Source organism: Epinephelus lanceolatus, chromosome 18 (assembly GCF_041903045.1).
Source record: "Epinephelus lanceolatus isolate andai-2023 chromosome 18, ASM4190304v1, whole genome shotgun sequence".
Lineage (NCBI taxonomy): Eukaryota > Metazoa > Chordata > Actinopteri > Perciformes > Serranidae > Epinephelus > Epinephelus lanceolatus.
Genome location: NC_135751.1, coordinates 13,828,125 through 13,845,595, shown reverse-complemented (window position 1 = coordinate 13,845,595; position 17,471 = coordinate 13,828,125). Strand labels below are relative to the sequence as shown.

The window sequence follows — 17,471 nt, the reverse complement described above, 5'->3', positions numbered from 1 at the left end:
GGTATTACTTTAGCCAGTAACTTCCCACAGTGTCAACCGGTTACCTGACAGAATGAGATTCAGGTGCTGCCTGGTGGATTTTGTTACCTTTGGACAAAGTAAAGCTGGCTGTTTGCCCCTGTTTCCAGTCTTTATGCTAAGCTAAGCTAACCTACTGCTAGCCCTAGCAGAATATTGACTTTGCAGAGAGTGGTATCAGACTTCTCATCTAACTCTCAGAAAGAATGCAAATAAACACAATGTTCAACTACTCCTTTAAACACTAAAGTCTGAGAAGGGTTCCCTACATCAAACCAATTCTGTGTGAGTTACACTTAATTCCTCTCTCTCTTTCCAGAGTCCAGACTCTGACTTCAACCACAAATCCAAGGACTCCCTGTCAAGCGGGATCCATCTCACTGTGGCCTCCGATGACACCGTGTCCATGTCGCCAGACGCTGATCCGCCACATCTGCCCTCTGTGGGCCTCACCCCTCCTCAGTTGTCAGGGGCTCTAGAGCCTCCTGGACTGCTATGTGTCAGCCAGCGCTTCCCCTCCCTCCCTGAGCACCTGGAGACCTCTACAGAGATGCAGGAGATCCAGCGGCATGTCTCTGACCCTATCTTGCCAGGCAGCTAGAGAACCAATCACCAACTCCACCCTAAAGCCTGGTCCTTTGGATGGGACAGTCGTATGTTCCCCACTTTCCTCCTTTAAAACCTCCTTTGTCCTGTTCAGATGCTGCTGTAGAATGTGGGATGCAGAGTTCAGAGTGCCTCCTGTTTCCTACATACAGACTCTACGGCGCCCCCACAGGCTGCTGTGGATGCGTGCCCCAGCGTCACTTCACACCCGAGGTCCTGTGCAATGAAGAGATTATTCCTATCCAGCAGGGTGGGCAAAAACACAAGTTGACAGTTAATACATACAAACATATACATGTGTTATTCACTGGATCTGAAGGCTACGCAAACTGCATCCCAGTCCAAGGCTTCCTTGAAGAGAGGTGAAATGTCAAGGACTACTAATATGTTTCACATGTGAAAAATTATCTGCATTCACTTTGTATAAGAATTGCACATTTAGACTTGAGCTTAGAAAAATGTAGTCATTTATTTGGAATTGAATTTATTTTCCTAATAGAGATGTGTTGATCACGATAAGAACGATACACCTAGTAAATGTAATAAATTATGAGTGTTATAAGTTAGAGACTCACTTTATTGTTTTGGTGTATGTTGGAAAAATATCAAAAGGCATTCTGTAGCTGTCTGGCGCACTGTGAAGGATGGTGGCTTCAAGGATAAAGTGTAATGTTCATCTCATATTTCATGCTCTGACACTTGATCATGAGAAGGTATTACAACATACACAACCAAGCAGAGCAGAATAACTTCATAGTTTCTTGTACATTTACACGTAGCTCTTACAATTTTGTTTTGATCATGACTGTTTTGCTTGGTTTCCCCTCTTCCTGTTTCTGTACATCTACACTCTTCAACTCAAACATGTGTCAGCTACTTTTCATGGTCACATGGTTTCATAATATACCTGATGTGTTTATCTCAAAGTGCCAACATTAGAGGACTCGTTCTCTCGTCCTCTAGCCTGTGATACTTAAACAGTTAACATACTTAAACTGCAGACAGCTGTTTCACGTCAACTGAGTGACAAGTGAAGTGGACGGTAACTGTCAGTCACACACAGTCACAGTGACGTCGTCTCAAGGCGTCCTTTGTTGAGATGAATCCACAGTTACAACCACAAGGTGAATGTAATGACTTTTTAAGCATTTATAATTCTGTATAATGTTTCTTGAAGCACAAATTCCTGTTATTTATCTTTTTTAGATTAAAGACACACTGCAGAGTTACCCTGGGAGTCTGATATGCTTTTTATTATCCAGATTACTCAACCTAGTAGTTATTTATTTTGGATTCTGACCCCTAACAAAAAAGCAGCGTCCAGTTAGGGTCTCTTTTCATGTTTAAGGTGTCTGAGTTGCCAGCAGTTCCATCAAAGAGAGTGTTCGCCTCTAAACTTGGTGGTTTCATTTGAATAAGTGAGGCCCTAAGAGGTCAAATTGTCTTCTTCCACTACTGGAAATTAGGTAATGAATTAAAGTGATCACCCTTGTGTTAAAGCAGCCTGTTAGGGAATTAAATAGACAGACACACACACACATGACCTGTCAGACCTGGGAAATGAAACATAAGCATTTATCTTTCGCTACATTTTTAGCTCTGGGAAATAATAAGAAATAAATTTAGCCATCATGTCTATACAGCACACAAACATATGCACTCATACACATTCGCACCACCCAAGCAGTCACTATGCAAGCAAAAACGGCCGGAGAGTTTTACACAATCAACGCTTGTGTACACTGAAATGTATCAGGGGGTATAGCTCAGTGGTAGAGCATTTGACTGCAGATCAAGAGGTCCCCGGTTCAAATCCGGGTGCCCCCTCTTTATACACACACACACACACACACACACACACACACACACACACTGTGACAATTGGCTATGCATGAACTAATAGTACAAGGAGACAGTGGACCAATTGCAACTAGACAAACAAAACAACAAGGGGCACTGTGGCCTTACAGTTTAAATGGTGTGTGTGTTCAAATGGACCCCTCTGTGTGGGAGAGCTGACGTGAATGCTGCAAAGCTTTGATTGGTGCCATGGTAACTGACTTCCAAAGTAGCTCTTGAAAATACTGTGTTTATTCCTCCACACCACTGATAGCCATGGCTGGGGGTTTGTTTTCAGGATGACTGTCCATCTATGAATGCCAGATCTAAAATTTTGATAGATCTCACCTGTTTACATTTTATTAAGGCTTAAAGTTACACATATTTAAGGACTGTCTGCAAAAAGTGTCCTAATAATTTAGTGCCCACCTTGAAACTGTGCTGATTGTATAAATCTTCTGTGCTGCTAGGGAAAGGTTTTGTGTGAAGCATCCATGTTTTCAGACACAGATGTAAACTGAAACTGCTATCTGACAGGTGCATGGAGGCATACAGCTGTGAGGCAGTTACTCTAGTTTATATGTATACTGTACATACCCACAAAATAGCCTATAATTTAAGAAATAGTAATCCAACATTATTGATTGTGCATCAACGGTAGTTAATTTTAGTTATTCTCAGACAAGGACAATTTAAGTTAGTGATAGTTTTGTGACTCTTACTCGCTCTCATCTAACATCAGTCACCAGCACTCCAGAGTTACTTTGACTGCGACAGTGTGACCACACGTGACAAGCTTAAAGATACACTAGCAAGATGTTAAGAAAGTCAAACATCTGGAATTCGTTCAAAAATTTGCAAAGGTAACCCCCAAAAAGTCAAGTGCCAAATATGCATAAGGAAACTGACAATCACAAATCGACAATGAGCTTGGCACAAAACTGTAATAGCTTAGCCTTCTTGCTAAGTATTCTTTACGTCTAGCTGATGTTTCAAAAAAGCAGTTTCTCAGTGAAACTTGGATGCTAAAAAACTGATATTCAGGACAGTCTTACTGTGGAGTAAGCATGATTGTTAGCAGGGTTTTCTGTGGGTTTTCCACCTTCCTCTTAGGTTGGTGACTTTAAATTGCCTGTGGGGGTACATCCATAGGCACACCTTTTTAACAAGAATAATCAGTTACAAAAAAATGGATGGACATCAACAAGTTTGTTCCTAGGACATGGAGGAATACAATTTATTAGAGCAAATTCAATAATAAACTTTATGAAAAAGCTACAACATGAACACTTGTCTTACCAACATCTCGAGTTGATATATTTATATGTATGTACATTTTTGCCTTGTAATGGCATGCTACAAGGACATGACCCTTTAATTATTGAAAACAACAAAAAGAGAGGCAGACGCAGTCAGGAAGTTGCTTCGCTCTCCTGCCATTCCACAACTCACTCTAACACACAAAGAAAATACAGCTTTCAATGCACAACCTTCTACAAATAAAGAAGAAGAGAATAAGTAGGGAGTTTAAAAAGGCTGAACGACATTGCTCTGGTAGGTTCTGAGTGTTGCTGTACATGGCTGCCTTACAGTGTCACCAGCCAAACTAAAACACACCGTATGATGACAAACACCACTGCAGTGACAATACGAATCCCTCTCAGGTTATTTTACGATTTATAAAAATTGCACAGGTCACAAGTTTGAGCCTCGTACCATCATATTGTGGGAGGACACACACCCATTTGAAATGGGTTTAATTGCCACAGGGAGTAAACAAGACTATAATATACTGATCTTTGAGTCACCAATAATATGGTATGAGTCCACAAGAAGGCTACGACATATCACTACATATTAGAGAGGTCATCTTTTGCCATCCACAGTAGTTTGTATCAACCTTTACAACTCAAACAGATGAAACACACAACATCTAAACCCTTCATCATAATCTCACAGCTGGCTGAAATCACACCACAAGTATAAAAATCTGAATTTCATAGACAACTGCTCAGAGTCCAAAGCTTCTGAACACTACCTTGAGAGCAAAATAAATAAGAGCTTAAACACGTTTAATAGAACAATGGAGTAAAGACATGGGAGAAAGTGTAAACCAGGTTATTGTGGAGTAGGTGTGTGTGATACTCCAAACACGTTCAGGAAGTTCACTCGTGACATCGTCCTGGTCTTGAAAGCAGTGGGACGACGACTAAAAATTAAGTCCAAATCTGAAACAACAATCCTTCTCTTCGTGGTCTAAGTGTTCGTGGCTTTAGACACGCAGGATCTCCAGGCAGTTGTTGTAGCAGATGGCGATCCAGTCCGGCTGCGTGGAGGCCCACTGCACGTTGTTGATCTCCCCTTCGGCAGTGTAGGCCAGGATGGGATCCTCAATGGCGCGCGGCATCTGCTGGATGTCCCAGATCAGAGCCTGGTGGTCATCGGCTGAGGAAAGAAGACGTGCAGAGAGGGCATTAAAAGAGATGTGTTGGACAGAGAGCAGAGAAATACAGATTACAAATAAAGTTAAGCCTTAAAGGAACAGTTTACCCCCAAATCAAAAACACAATTTCTTCCTCTTACCTGTAGTGCTATTTATAATCTAGATTGTTTTGGTGTGAGTTGCTGAGTGTTGGAGATATTGGCTGTAAAGATGTCTGCCTTTTCTCTACCAAAAAAATACCTTTAAAAGACCTCAAGAGCAATGTCTCTTTCCAGAAAATCCAACCCAGTTACTCGAAATAGTCCACAGTCCTCGTTGTGAGCAGTTTCATGTGGGAACTATTTTCTTTCTACCGACCTACACCCACCAACCTTATTACTGCAGCACAGACGGAAGCGTGTATCTACTTTTAGCTCACCTCGCACCACTGAGCAGCTAATGTTACAACTCAGCGGAGGAGGACGCCATTAATGTTTACACCTCCAGCTGTCACAAGCACAAGCTTTTGGTCAATGAGTAGATGCACACTTCATTAGGGGAGTGTGTCCCTTTAACGTCCCTGAACACTGTAGAAGTTTGGGCTGTTTCAGATGAAAGTTAGCTACTGTGAGGACAAACATGTTAAAAAAGCTGAATTTTGAGGCATTAAACAAGAGAGCACACTGCTGAGTACATATTTACCTCAAACTCACTTTGAAAACTTGGCGTTTTGTGTTGTTTTCCCACACTCTCTTTTAAGGTGTTTGACAATTAAAAATGCCAGTACAATGACCAGACTTGTTTTTTGTTTTGTTTTTTCATTTTAAAAACATGTCTATGGTAGCATCTGTTTTTTTCAACTATGTATATCCCACTATCTGTAGGTGCTTTTACCTGCAGTACAGATGTGACATGATGAGTGAGGGGCCCAGGCGATGCCGTTTACACAAGCCCGATGGTTGTTCAGCCGAGCCACTGGAGTGCAAGGCACACGCACGTCCAAGATGACCACCTATCAAACAGAACAGTGGTGAAGTGTCCATAAACTTTAATATTTCATGTTTCTTGTGCTTATGGAGCTGGAAAGGGAACACAAAATCCTTCAGGAATCAATTAACAATCAATGTTAATACAAAAAAAAACAATGGGCAGAAAGATGGGTAGTGAAGGATCCACAGCAAACTGACCTCCATGCCGTCCATGGCCATTGTGGCCAAGTAGTTGGGGTCCTGTTTATTCCAGCAGAGGCGGAGCAGCGGGTGGTGCTGGGGGTCTTCATAGATGATGGTGCTGTGTTCCAGGTGCCGAAGGTCAAACATGCGGACGGATCCATCAGCTCCCACAGAGGCAAACATGTCTCTGCCACCTCCTGCACGGCTGAACGCGATGTCATACACCTGCACAGACACACCAACACTGATCTAAATGTTTTTGTGCACAAAAACACATAGGGCTTCTTTTTCACAGCACAGACACACACAGACCTCTTTGTCATGAGCGATCAGCTGGGTTTTTACATGTCCGGACACCAGGTTAACCCGTCCCAACACCTGACCGGTCTCCAACCCCCAGATTGTGCAGGTGGTGTCGATGCTCGAAGTTCCTGCAGAATGAACAAACATGTTGAACAACACAACTGAAAGAGCAACAAAGCCCGATGTATAACCTCCAAACTATTTATCAAAGTGGATCTCTTACCCAGCAGATTGGGGTCAACTTCATTCCAGTCAAAGGAGGTGAGGGGAGCACAGAAGTCGGAGTTCTTGTTGTTATTCAGCAAACATTCGAGACGTGTTTCTGTGTCGCTGACCTGCGTGATAAATGTAAAGGAATTTGTCAGTGAGCAGACTTCTGAAAACAAGCGCTAAATTCAGATACAGATGTCTTCTTGAAGTGTAATCATGCACTACTGTAGATCACAGGGACAGGCGGGGAGTTAAGCAGTAAGACTGAAAACCAGTCAGACAAAACCAGACAAAAGGCAAAACCAGTAATGTTCATCTCTTAACACTTTCTGACTTTGTTACAAATATATAGTGTTTTTTTTTTTAAACGCTGTAGCACATTGTTTTAAACAGGAGTGAAAAGAGCACTTGTTGGGAACTATTCCTAGCTGTGGGTCAATACACAGTTGATGCCCTACAGCAGTGGTTCCAATAGGACCCCTTTTCTATCACCGAGTAAACTAATGACCCCTGACGAAGGGAAATATTTTAAGTGCAATTCATATTAAATTCAGTGCATATCGATAACAGTACAGAACAACTAATAGATTGTACAATTAACCCAAATAATGAACGAGATACCTGCATAAAGTTCTTATAAAACAAGTGATTTGGATTTTGAGCAAAGGATGTCCTGTAAAGATTGCAGAGATGAGCTTTTCCTGTCACTTTTAGTGACTTTTAATTAAGTTCTCTATCTGTCTTATGTGTTTTATTTTACAAACCTTTGATTTGAGACTTTTTTTTTTTTTTTACAAAGTCACTGTTGTTGCGCTTAATGTTTTATTGTTTGTTATTTGGTTGTTTCAACTGTGTAGTTTTCTAATGTAGGACGAGGCTGTTTAGCAGACAGTGAAGATTCTGTGACTATAGCTTGTGTTCAGGTCTTCACCGTGCTCTTAAGATTAGTTTTTACCCAAAATTATATCTTGAATAATAATCAAAACTTTATTTTTTCTCACAGCAATGAATGAAATGCAGAGATATAGGCCTGCTGTATCATTTTTTAATTATTTTGTGTTGTCTTACACCCCTAAAATCAAGCAAGTCCATGACCCCCATGAAGCTTTGGTGACCCGTAGTGGGGCTCAGGACCCAAAGTTTGGGAACCCCTGCTCTAGTAAGAGGCAGGATGGTGTGTGTGTGTGTGTGGAATTGACTTGAAACATAATCACAGCACCCCTATTTATTGTAAGGAAGGATCATATCACCCAGTGCAACTGTGACACACACTGATGTGTTTATAACAGTGCAGTATTTGGGCAACAATGGACCTCGATTTCATGTATATTTTAGATTAGTTAAGGATCTGTTTATAGATATTTTATATTTGCACCAGTTTTTGACAGCAACTGCTGCACAACAAGGAATTTGATGAACATATAAACAACAGACATATCATCAGACTCATCCTGTGAGATCAAATATCCTACCCTCCATATGCGCAGGTAGTCTCCACTGGTGGCCAGCAGGTCCGGGTACACCCCCTTCGTGTCTGGGATCCACATGATCTTGGTGGTGGGGTAAGGATGGTCAAACGTGTTCCTGCAGACGAACTCGGAGCTCTCCTCTTCCAAACCCACCAGCTGAACCTGTGCAGGAGCAAACACACGCATTACCTGTTACTGCAAGGCAGCTAAATAGCTGTTTACAGAGCAACAAGGGTTAGAAATAGACTTAGCTATATATAGTCTTACTGAGGGACATTGATATGACAGACACAACGACATTCTTGCAGAATATCTACACAGGAACTTTGGTTATTTGTGTGTCACTGAGGAATGACAACAAAATAGACATAGTAATTTTATTTTTTGGTGCTGCGCAGGACAGCTAGCATTAGCATTAGCTCGCTAACGTTACCACCTCCACTGTTAGCCGATGAATGGCCATGACCACACTACGCACCTTGTTGTTGTATTCCTCCACAAAGCTCCCGAGCGCCAACCGAAAGCGTTTGTCTGGACGGACGCTCCAGTTCATCGCATACACCGTCCATGGCGCCTCGTATTTGTAGATTTCTTTTCTTTTGCCGTGAAGCGACATCCTCCCGAGCTGCAGCTGTTGTCCGAGCAGCTAACACGCTACCGTTAGCTAACTACAAAATAAGTAGTCCTCCAAGCCAACAATTGTCAGTTACTTTAACTTGCGATAACAAATACCAGCAGGTGTGGTGGTAATGACCATTTAATTAAATAGATGTTGTTTTCGAGCAAGATTTCTCACCACTTTACTTAACAAAGAGTAGCATTGCTCGTTACGATCTATAGCGCTGTCAAGTCCAACAAAACACAACTGACTTCCGGTTATTATTTACAAAGAATAAAAGCAGGTCATTATTTTAAAAATGATTTTTTTTTTAACAACAAAGTATGATTTTATTATTTAAATAACTGTTTCTTTGACAAAAATATACATCCATTAAGCCAGATTTTGTGAGTTTCTACCAAATCTCACACTATTTGTGATTTACGTCATACTTTGTCTGTAAAAACTTAAAAAATAAAGACACTTTGAAGGCTCTTTTTAAAAACACTGTCGGCAAATGGTTTATATTTATGTGTATTTGTTCATAAAATTGTTAGAATATTCATCTGTAGTTTTCATTTTAATCTAAAACGTTTAATTTTTCAACGTCTATGAGTTTGTGTCCGCAATAAATACATTGCATAACTATGACTAATATGCAAAGAAAACAACTGACTCTGTACACTACTATATTCTTATTCTTTTGCCTGCCTTAAAAAGAAAAGTAAAACCAATAATGACACCAACAATTGCATTTTCACTGAGAATAAATGTGAATACAGTGACTACATCACACGTACTTCACATTAAATTTCTGGGTACATTTTGGGCCAAACATTACTAATATTCCCGTTCTCGTGGTTTTAACCACATTTCCAACTGTCTAGTATTGAAATTTAACTAGAAATGTTGAAAAAAAAAAGTTTTATTTTAGAAGTTTGAACCGGAATATACCTAGTGTATTGTGTCTAACTTGACGGATAGTTGTAGTTACTCGGTATCGCCACTAGAGGGAAGCAAAACATGTGATTATAAATCAAAGCCGTCTGTTGTATACACAAACACGCCTCCTGTAACTTCAAAATAGATTAGCTTTTTTTATATTAATGATATATATATGTATATATGTAAATAACAAAATAGACACAGAGGAATGTAAATAATACAAATAAATATCTTATAAATAAATATAAATGGTGTTCATTTTGAATGAAAGGTTGGTGCATTCAAACTCTATCAATTTGTACAATCTTACACACCCTAGCTGTTCTTTTGCAGATTTTAACCTCCTATATTTACAGTTTAGGCGAAATTCATTCCAAAAAAACCCCCAAAACATTCAAATAGGTGGGGTTTCATGAATTCGGCTCTGTGCATATAATATTATGCCATTATGAGGATTGCTGCTGATTTTCTAGCCTCTGTCTTAACAAGTCCATACATTACACTAACTGGTGATTTAAATTGGACAGATAACGTTTTTTAATTAAATCATTGTTCCATTTGTTTCCAATAAAGTTGACAAGAAAATAATTAATTCTCCGTGGTATCACTACCTGTATTGCAAAAGGAACACACGTCACTTTCAAAACTGAGTCTTGCTGTAAGGAATTAATGAGAGGGATACATAAGGAATAATGTAAAGGGGGTCAGTGTCACATCCTGCTGCGATGCTTTTATTTTGAAAGGTCAGCCCCGTGTCAAGTACTCTACTGCTTCAGGCGTAACATCACTACAAGGACAGTCTAGGCTGCTTTAGCTCAACCAGCGTTACGTTTATTGTCACTGTAACTCTCCAGGTAAGCTCCTTATCCGGTTAGTCCACTTATTTTGTTTTAATAAGTCCCATTTAACGTAGTGAGTTGTGTTAAAGGGAAAAAAACGCTGCTTTCCGTACAAATTTAGGGTGAGCGTTAGCAACAAGGTGCCATGCTAGTTAGCCACCGTTAGCATGCTAACGTCAGGTTTGCTAACAGCTAATGATAAAGTGAGAGGGTGCTGGGGGATGGGGCGGGTACTGTGATTATGACTACGGTTTGTGGTTTAATCATACGTATGTCACAAGATAAGTTCACAGTGATAGTTTTGACTAGAATGCCACTAAAGTAAGTGAGACATATCCCATTATTTCAGCCCGTTAGCAAGCGTGGAAGGTAGCAACGTTGGGTCTTTGGGTAAAGTTAGTTGGGCTCGCGACAGCTTTCTGGTTGAATATTCAACCCCCAGCTAGTACAGCGTCCTAAGTTTGACCTTTATGTTGCCCCGGTAGTGTCACAGTTTGTCATTAAAATGTCTTATTGTGGTATTTTGTAGCTTTATCCTATTTTATTCGCAATGACAAAGTGACAGCGTACGCAGAGATTAAAACGTTTCCCAACACTGGCTCACTGGACTTCCTTCTCTTCCTTAGTCATTGTTTTCTAGCTAGTCTCTGTCCTTAGAGATTAGTTAGTCTCTCTTTGGGGTTTGTCACATGGACTCCCAGTGTGTGAGCAGGCACTGACTCGATTTCTGCAACGTGAACCATTTTAATAAACCTGGGCTCTTGTCACAAATATAACTGTTAACTACAGAGGCCCCAGTTTGGACTTACATGTTAAATATTTGCATGTGTAACCTTGGCAGCTTGGAGTGAATAATTGTAGTAGGTTGACACATTCACCACACTTTATGGATTTATATCAGGTTATGCTTCCAAGTAAGGCTGGGAGATACAGAGAAAATCAAAATATTATGACTAAATACTTTGATTAGGATATTGTAGAGTTGACTATTGGTGCTTTTACACAATATTAGAGCAATAAAACAACAGAATGGTCTGGTAAGTTCAGAAAATTGCATTTCTTTAATGTAATGGCAGCCTTTAAATCCAGGAAGACACAACCTGTACAGAAGTAAGATATACGAAATCTAAAATGACTAATACGTAAGCACCTTGCAGCATGTAGTAGTTGACAGATTTCTGTACTGATTTGGCTTTTCACTTCTTGTTTTAAAGTTTGAGGTTTGAAGTTTGAGCAAGCTTTATCCTTCCTATTGTTTATTATCTATGTAGACATGATAAACTTCTGCATTTGACCTTCCTTGTCTCTTGTTTAACCACCCCTATGTTTTCCTGTCTGTCGTGCCAACTAATATTAACTCAGTTTTTCTGCTTTGGTGCAGGTCCCACCATGCGTAGCGCACATCTCCTCCTGATACCTGCGCTACTGCTCCTCCTGGCCCTTCCTGTCTCCAGGGGACGCTACAATGACGACTTTGATGATGGCGAGGACCTTGCAGACTTTGATGACAATGACTTTGCTGAGTTTGAGGACATGAATGACGATCCAGCAGCGGAGGCAGAAACTGCCCCTCCGCCTCGGGCTTCGCCGTCCTCGCAGCCTGAGGATGATGAAGATGAAGATGAAGCCACTGTGGAGCTGGAGGATGGCATGGATGGTTTTGAAGACTCAGAGACACAGGTACACAGCCTTGTCTTACTGGTTACAGCATAATATTTTAGCACACCTTTTATAATAACTATTTTATCTATATGTGTGGCATTATACAGATTTACAGATCTACAGATGATTCAACTTTATGTTTTTCTAGGATCAAGACATATACAGCAAATATGACCAGGAAGAGTTTGAGGGGATTGGGGACATGGACAAGCCTAGCCACTCCATGAAGGACCCCCTCATAATCCACACGGTAAGCCGGGCTTATTGCTGAAATCTTCTCAGAAGCAAGTTTCACACTCTCCTGTCCCCTGCTGATTGTGATCTGCTTAGGCTCCGACTGTGCACATGGTTTCTGCTGACTGCAAAAAATATGATGTTACATGTTGTTTTATCAACTGCGTGTATCCTGGTCGCAATTAAAAAAAAAAAAAAAAACATAAGCAAATCTAACATTCACATTAAAATTGTTTATGTTATATAACTATATTCAGTTGGAAAAAGACTAAGTTCCCCTTGCGCTTTCATGCACTGGCCAACAAAACTCTACTATCAGTCCAGCTGTAATACTGATGACCACTTGTTTCTCTGCAGGTTCCTGCCCATCTGCAGAACAGCTGGGAGAGCTACTACATGGAGATCCTGATGGTGACAGGCCTGTTGGCCTACATCATGAACTACATCATCGGCAAGAACAAGAACAGTCGCCTCGCTCAGGCTTGGTTCAACTCACACAGGGAGCTTCTAGAGAGCAACTTTGCACTAGTGGGTGAGTTCCTCCACCTCTGAGTTGCCTCCTGTACACAGCAGCAGTGTGAGAAAGCAATGAACAAAATGGTGACGGTTATTATGGAACAGATCTTGTGTTAATGTCAATAATTTGTATGTATAGGTGACGATGGCACCAGTAAAGAAGCAGTGAGCACAGGGAAGCTGAATCAGGAAAATGAACACATCTACAACCTGTGGTGCTCTGGGCGTGTGTGCTGTGAAGGCATGCTGATCCAACTCAAGGTATAGACAGTGTGTTTTATGCATGGGTGTGTGTTGCTATTAAATATACAGTCATGTAACGTTCCCTGTGGTCTGTGCCAGTTTCTGAAGAGGCAGGACCTGCTCAATGTTCTGGCCAGGATGATGAGGCCCGCCTGTGATCAAGTGGTACGTAGTAGCCAAATAGCAGTTCAAATAAGTCTGTGAAGTGGAACACAAAATATAGATGCCCTGGCTTGTGCTTGTAAAAGTAGTAGTAATAGTCAGAGTCATCGTCTCACTGTGAGTATCTGTCTGTTTGTAGCAAATCAAAGTGACGCTTAATGATGAGGACATGGACACTTTTGTGTTTGCTGTTGGCACCAAGAAGGCGATGGCCAGGCTTCAGAAGGAGATGCAGGACTTGGTAAATATTTATCAAACTGATGCAGTCTTAAGCTGTGTTTTTTTTATACAGTACTGTTGTAATGGTGTTGGTTTTTGTTGTTTTTCCATAGAGTGAGTTCTGCGGTGACAAGCCTAAGTCCGGGGCTAAGTATGGGCTCCCAGACTCCCTTACTATTCTAAGTGAGATGGGCGAGGTCACGGATGGGGTGATGGACAACAAGGTAAAGTCTTCTTATGCCTATCTCACAAGTCACTGCAGAGTCTCAGAATACTGAACAGGGTTTTTTTGATCTCCGCTCTTAAAATATAACTCTCTCATGCCTGTGGATCTGTTTTTGATATTTTTAGATGGTGCATTATATCACCAATCATGCAGACAAGATCGAGTCCATCCATTTCTCGGACCAATTTTCTGGTCCAAAAGTTATGCAAGAGTAAGTATTTATTTAATCTTTTTATTTTTGGAGTTTCTCAAATGGAATTTATTGAGAATGTTAATATTTTCCTCGTGGTGCTGAAAGTTCCTGTGCCATTTTTCAGGGAGGGTCAGCCCTTAAAGCTGCCTGAGACCAAGAAGACGCTGTTGTTTACATTTAATGGTGAGTATTTTGTCTTTCCCACTATCTATGACCCCATAATTTGATTCTATGATGTTTAATGAACACTTCGTGTGTGTGCGCAGTGCCTGGCATGGGCAACACCTCTCCCAAAGACATGGACTCTCTGCTCCCTCTCATGAATATGGTGATCTACAGCATCGATAAAGTCAAGAAGCTCCGTCTCAACAGAGAGGTGAGCAGGATTTAAGTGCTCTGGTGCCCCACTTGTTTGCTGTGCTTTTCAAGAATGTGCAGCTAAGAGTCCCTTCTATCCTCCCTGTTTATTAAGGGCAAACTGAAAGCTGACAGAAACCGTGCCCGTGTGGAGGAGAACTTCCTGAAGCAGACTCATGCTCAGCGTCAGGAGGCAGCCCAGACACGCAGAGAGGAGAAGAAGAGAGCTGAGAAGGAGAGGATCATGAATGAGGAAGACCCTGAGAGACAGCGTCGTCTGGAGGTTGGCAATGCCGCAAACAAACTGCACAAAAAAGATCCTTAAATGAATAGCTTAACATTTTGGGATATCTACTTATTCACTTTCTTGCCATGGGTTTGATGAGAGAATTGATAACACTGTCAAGTCTTTATGATAAATGTGTAGCTGGAGACAGCAGCCAGTTAGTCTGTACAGAATCAAAGCCGTAAAAGAAAACAATAATAAGCCACAAACCCCCCTTGTTAAATCATAACTTGTCTTTTTACACTTTTTTATATGTAACTTGTTAACTAAGCTCTGAGGGTACCTGTTAGTAGGTAGATTTTGGGCAGTTAGGTAGCAGTCGCCCCCCGCCTCCCCCATCAAAGGCCATCAAAGTCATGACTCAGAGAAACAGAAGGGGAGACATTTGGTCAGATAACTGAACTGGTGACACAGACATGAATGTAAACTGTAAATGCAACTTGACTGGTTCACTGAGGTGTACAAACACAAGGTCGTAATTCCAGTTTTTCTTTTGTCCTTATTTCAGGAAGCAGCCCAGCGACGTGAGCAGAAGAAGATTGAGAAGAAGCAGATGAAGATGAAGCAGATCAAAGTGAAAGCCATGTGAAAGATCACCACGGGGGATACAAGCACACATGAAAGCAGTGCTCAGCTCAAGACAGTTCTCTGCAGCTTCTCTCACCTCTGTCCGTAGCTCTGGCTCACAGTCGCTCTAAACAGACATCCTGTGCCTCTGGGTGTGTCAAGCTCTGCTGTCTCTGTCACCACCTGCTCCATTTGGTGCGGCTGAACCCAAATGACTGAGCGTGAACTGTCCATGTCTGTTGACAGGGACTTTTTTTACTGTCATATCACCACAATTCACATCAGGATATTTTGTTTTTTGTCTTTTTCTGTCCAACTGTTTTCTCAAAATTAATCTTAGCTCTGTTTGAAAGCTGTGCAGCTTAATGAGCTTTTAAACTTCATCTGCCGGGAAGGGACACACTATTTGGTGTTATTGAGCCAGGTTTTAAAATGAATGAAAGCATCATTGTGGTTTCATTGGAAATTTATTAGCATTAATATAATCTTATGATACTGTCAATGAAATTTTAATTTATATCTGCCATGAAGTTGGTTTCTTGCAGGCTGTTTCTTATGAATATCTGAGCAAACATAATAAAATGCACTGGAATCTGTTGGAAAATGTATTTTTCTGTCGTCTTTCTCTAAATTTCAAATATTTGATTAAATTTACAAGGCAATCGATGAACGATATGGAAACAGATTCACGGACCTCTGGCTAGCAGCAGTTAAAAGAGTGAGGGTCTATAACAGGGACCAGAATGGCTGAGGCTTGGTGCTAAATTTAACTGAGATTGTGTCAGCAGTCTCCAAACTAGATTTGGTTACATCAGTGTAGTTCACAAGCTAAAATGGATACAATGACCCAGTCTAACCAGATTTAAGTCTGGGTATAATAAAAACCTGTGATCCCCGTTCAGTAATGCAGGGTGTCTGCGGGTCCTTAAAAGGTCTTAAAATCTCTTAAATTCAATTATATAAATATTAGGACTTAAAATTCATTAAATAGCTCTACATTTTGTGAGGTTTTAATTGCCAATGCCATCTAATGTCATTCATCCATCTTTTAATTTTGCTTTGTCAGAATGAGTCAGATTCTTCTGCATGCAAGTACTTATTTCGGATGTTGCTAATCTTTAAAAAAACAAAACAAGAATACCTACCACTGAACCTAGTAACTCTTTTTACTTCATGCTTGCACTTTTGGCAAAATGTATATTGACACGACTCATTCTAAGAACCATATTCCTACATAGACCCACCTCTGCATGTGGCCATGGATATAATTTAACCTGCAATGCCTGAATATGAAAAAAAATACAGATTTTTTTTTTAAGTCAGTCATAAATTTGGCTAAAAAGTATCTTGAAAAGGTCTTTAAAAGCATTAAGTTTTAGTGTCTGATACCTGTAGACACCTTGAAAACAAGAATCTTGTGGGGTTTTTTTTTTACCACACTATCTCAAAATGTCATTTAATCATTTTTACAGAAGCATAAATATGGCGGGAAATAACATACACTTAACAAAAAATGCATTGCACTTAGGGGTTTGGAATGGGATTAACTTTTAAATGAATGGCATGATGGTATCCACACTTTGTAATCTGGAGATCCAACAGGGCAAATGATTCAGTATGATGTATAGACATAAATCTGGATTTTGACCAGTAATTGGATTTCCATACTGAAATTCTTTGACTTAGTAGAAAATTTAATGGTTGCCCTCTTTCGGAAACCATTTGTTTAACCTTTTACCAAATAGTGTTTAAATTGTGACATTGCAGATATTTTTGTTCTTATAATTGATATGCATCTAAATTTTCAAGTTCAGTCACAAAATGATATGAATCTTCTCCAGCAATGCTTTCACATTGATTATTATTTTATGGTGCGCAATACTGGCCACTTTCCAGATGGCAAGAGGTGTTGATTTTGGGCTAGTTTCTGTACAAAATAGCCAGTAGTTAACCACAACAATGTTCAGTATGCAGCAGTGGAATGTAACTCAGTACATTTACTCAGTACCTGCACTTAAGTACAGTTTTTAGTCAGTTGTGCTTTACTTGAGAAAAAAAATGTGATGAAAAGGATTAGGATTAAACTGCCTAATAATATAAAGTAGCTAAAATTAGCTCCACCTCAAACAGCTACAACATTAAAAATGCAGCCCACACATTAATAAATCAGTAATAGTGATCAAACAATAACATCTGAATAAAACACTGACAGGGCCCATTTTGTTAAAGTTAAAAAGTTTAAGTTCTTTATTTGTCATATGCACAACAATTCCAGTGAGGCGAAGTGAAGGCATTGGCAATGAAATTCTTTGCCCTCAGGTTCCCTCTAACAACTCATAACACATACAATATGTAAAAAGAGAAAATCAAGCAAGTAAATATAAT

The 17,471-nt window shown here is 40.3% G+C and overlaps 3 protein-coding genes and 1 non-coding gene across 7 annotated transcripts in view; 3 read left to right on the top strand and 1 right to left on the bottom strand.

Annotated features, from left to right (window-relative positions):
* Window positions 1-1,851, top strand: part of kcnh6a (potassium voltage-gated channel, subfamily H (eag-related), member 6a) — a 36,159-nt gene extending 34,308 nt beyond the window's left edge. For all 4 annotated transcript variants that reach the window (XM_078161336.1, XM_033643707.2, XM_033643711.2 and 1 more), the window contains exon 16: window positions 338-1,851. In XM_078161336.1, coding sequence (XP_078017462.1) covers window positions 338-619 — 282 coding nt within the window. In that variant the 3' untranslated portion in view covers window positions 620-1,851. The remainder of the gene's footprint in view (window positions 1-337) is intronic.
* Window positions 1,852-2,379: 528 nt separating this feature from the next.
* trnac-gca (transfer RNA cysteine (anticodon GCA)) lies at window positions 2,380-2,451 on the top strand. Its single transcript has one exon. It is a non-coding gene; the product is annotated as a tRNA-Cys (tRNA).
* A 1,220-nt stretch (window positions 2,452-3,671) lies between these two features.
* On the bottom strand, window positions 3,672-8,906 carry dcaf7 (ddb1 and cul4 associated factor 7). Its single transcript, XM_033645192.2, has 7 exons — window positions 8,518-8,906; window positions 8,043-8,201; window positions 6,584-6,695; window positions 6,370-6,488; window positions 6,073-6,282; window positions 5,780-5,897; window positions 3,672-4,908 (listed from the first exon to the last, which is right to left on the bottom strand). The coding sequence occupies exons 1-7, from the start codon at window positions 8,653-8,655 to the stop codon at window positions 4,736-4,738; spliced, it is 1,029 nt and encodes a 342-aa protein (XP_033501083.1). The 5' UTR covers window positions 8,656-8,906; the 3' UTR covers window positions 3,672-4,735.
* A 1,404-nt stretch (window positions 8,907-10,310) lies between these two features.
* ccdc47 (coiled-coil domain containing 47) lies at window positions 10,311-15,690 on the top strand. The gene is made up of 13 exons (XM_033645191.2): window positions 10,311-10,436; window positions 11,803-12,101; window positions 12,232-12,333; window positions 12,675-12,849; window positions 12,973-13,094; window positions 13,176-13,241; window positions 13,378-13,479; window positions 13,571-13,681; window positions 13,809-13,894; window positions 14,001-14,059; window positions 14,143-14,252; window positions 14,349-14,516; window positions 15,028-15,690. Exons 2-13 carry the CDS (start codon window positions 11,811-11,813, stop codon window positions 15,106-15,108), a joined length of 1,473 nt encoding a protein of 490 aa, XP_033501082.1. The 5' UTR covers window positions 10,311-10,436; window positions 11,803-11,810; the 3' UTR covers window positions 15,109-15,690.
* The last annotated feature ends 1,781 nt before the right edge of the window (window positions 15,691-17,471 follow it).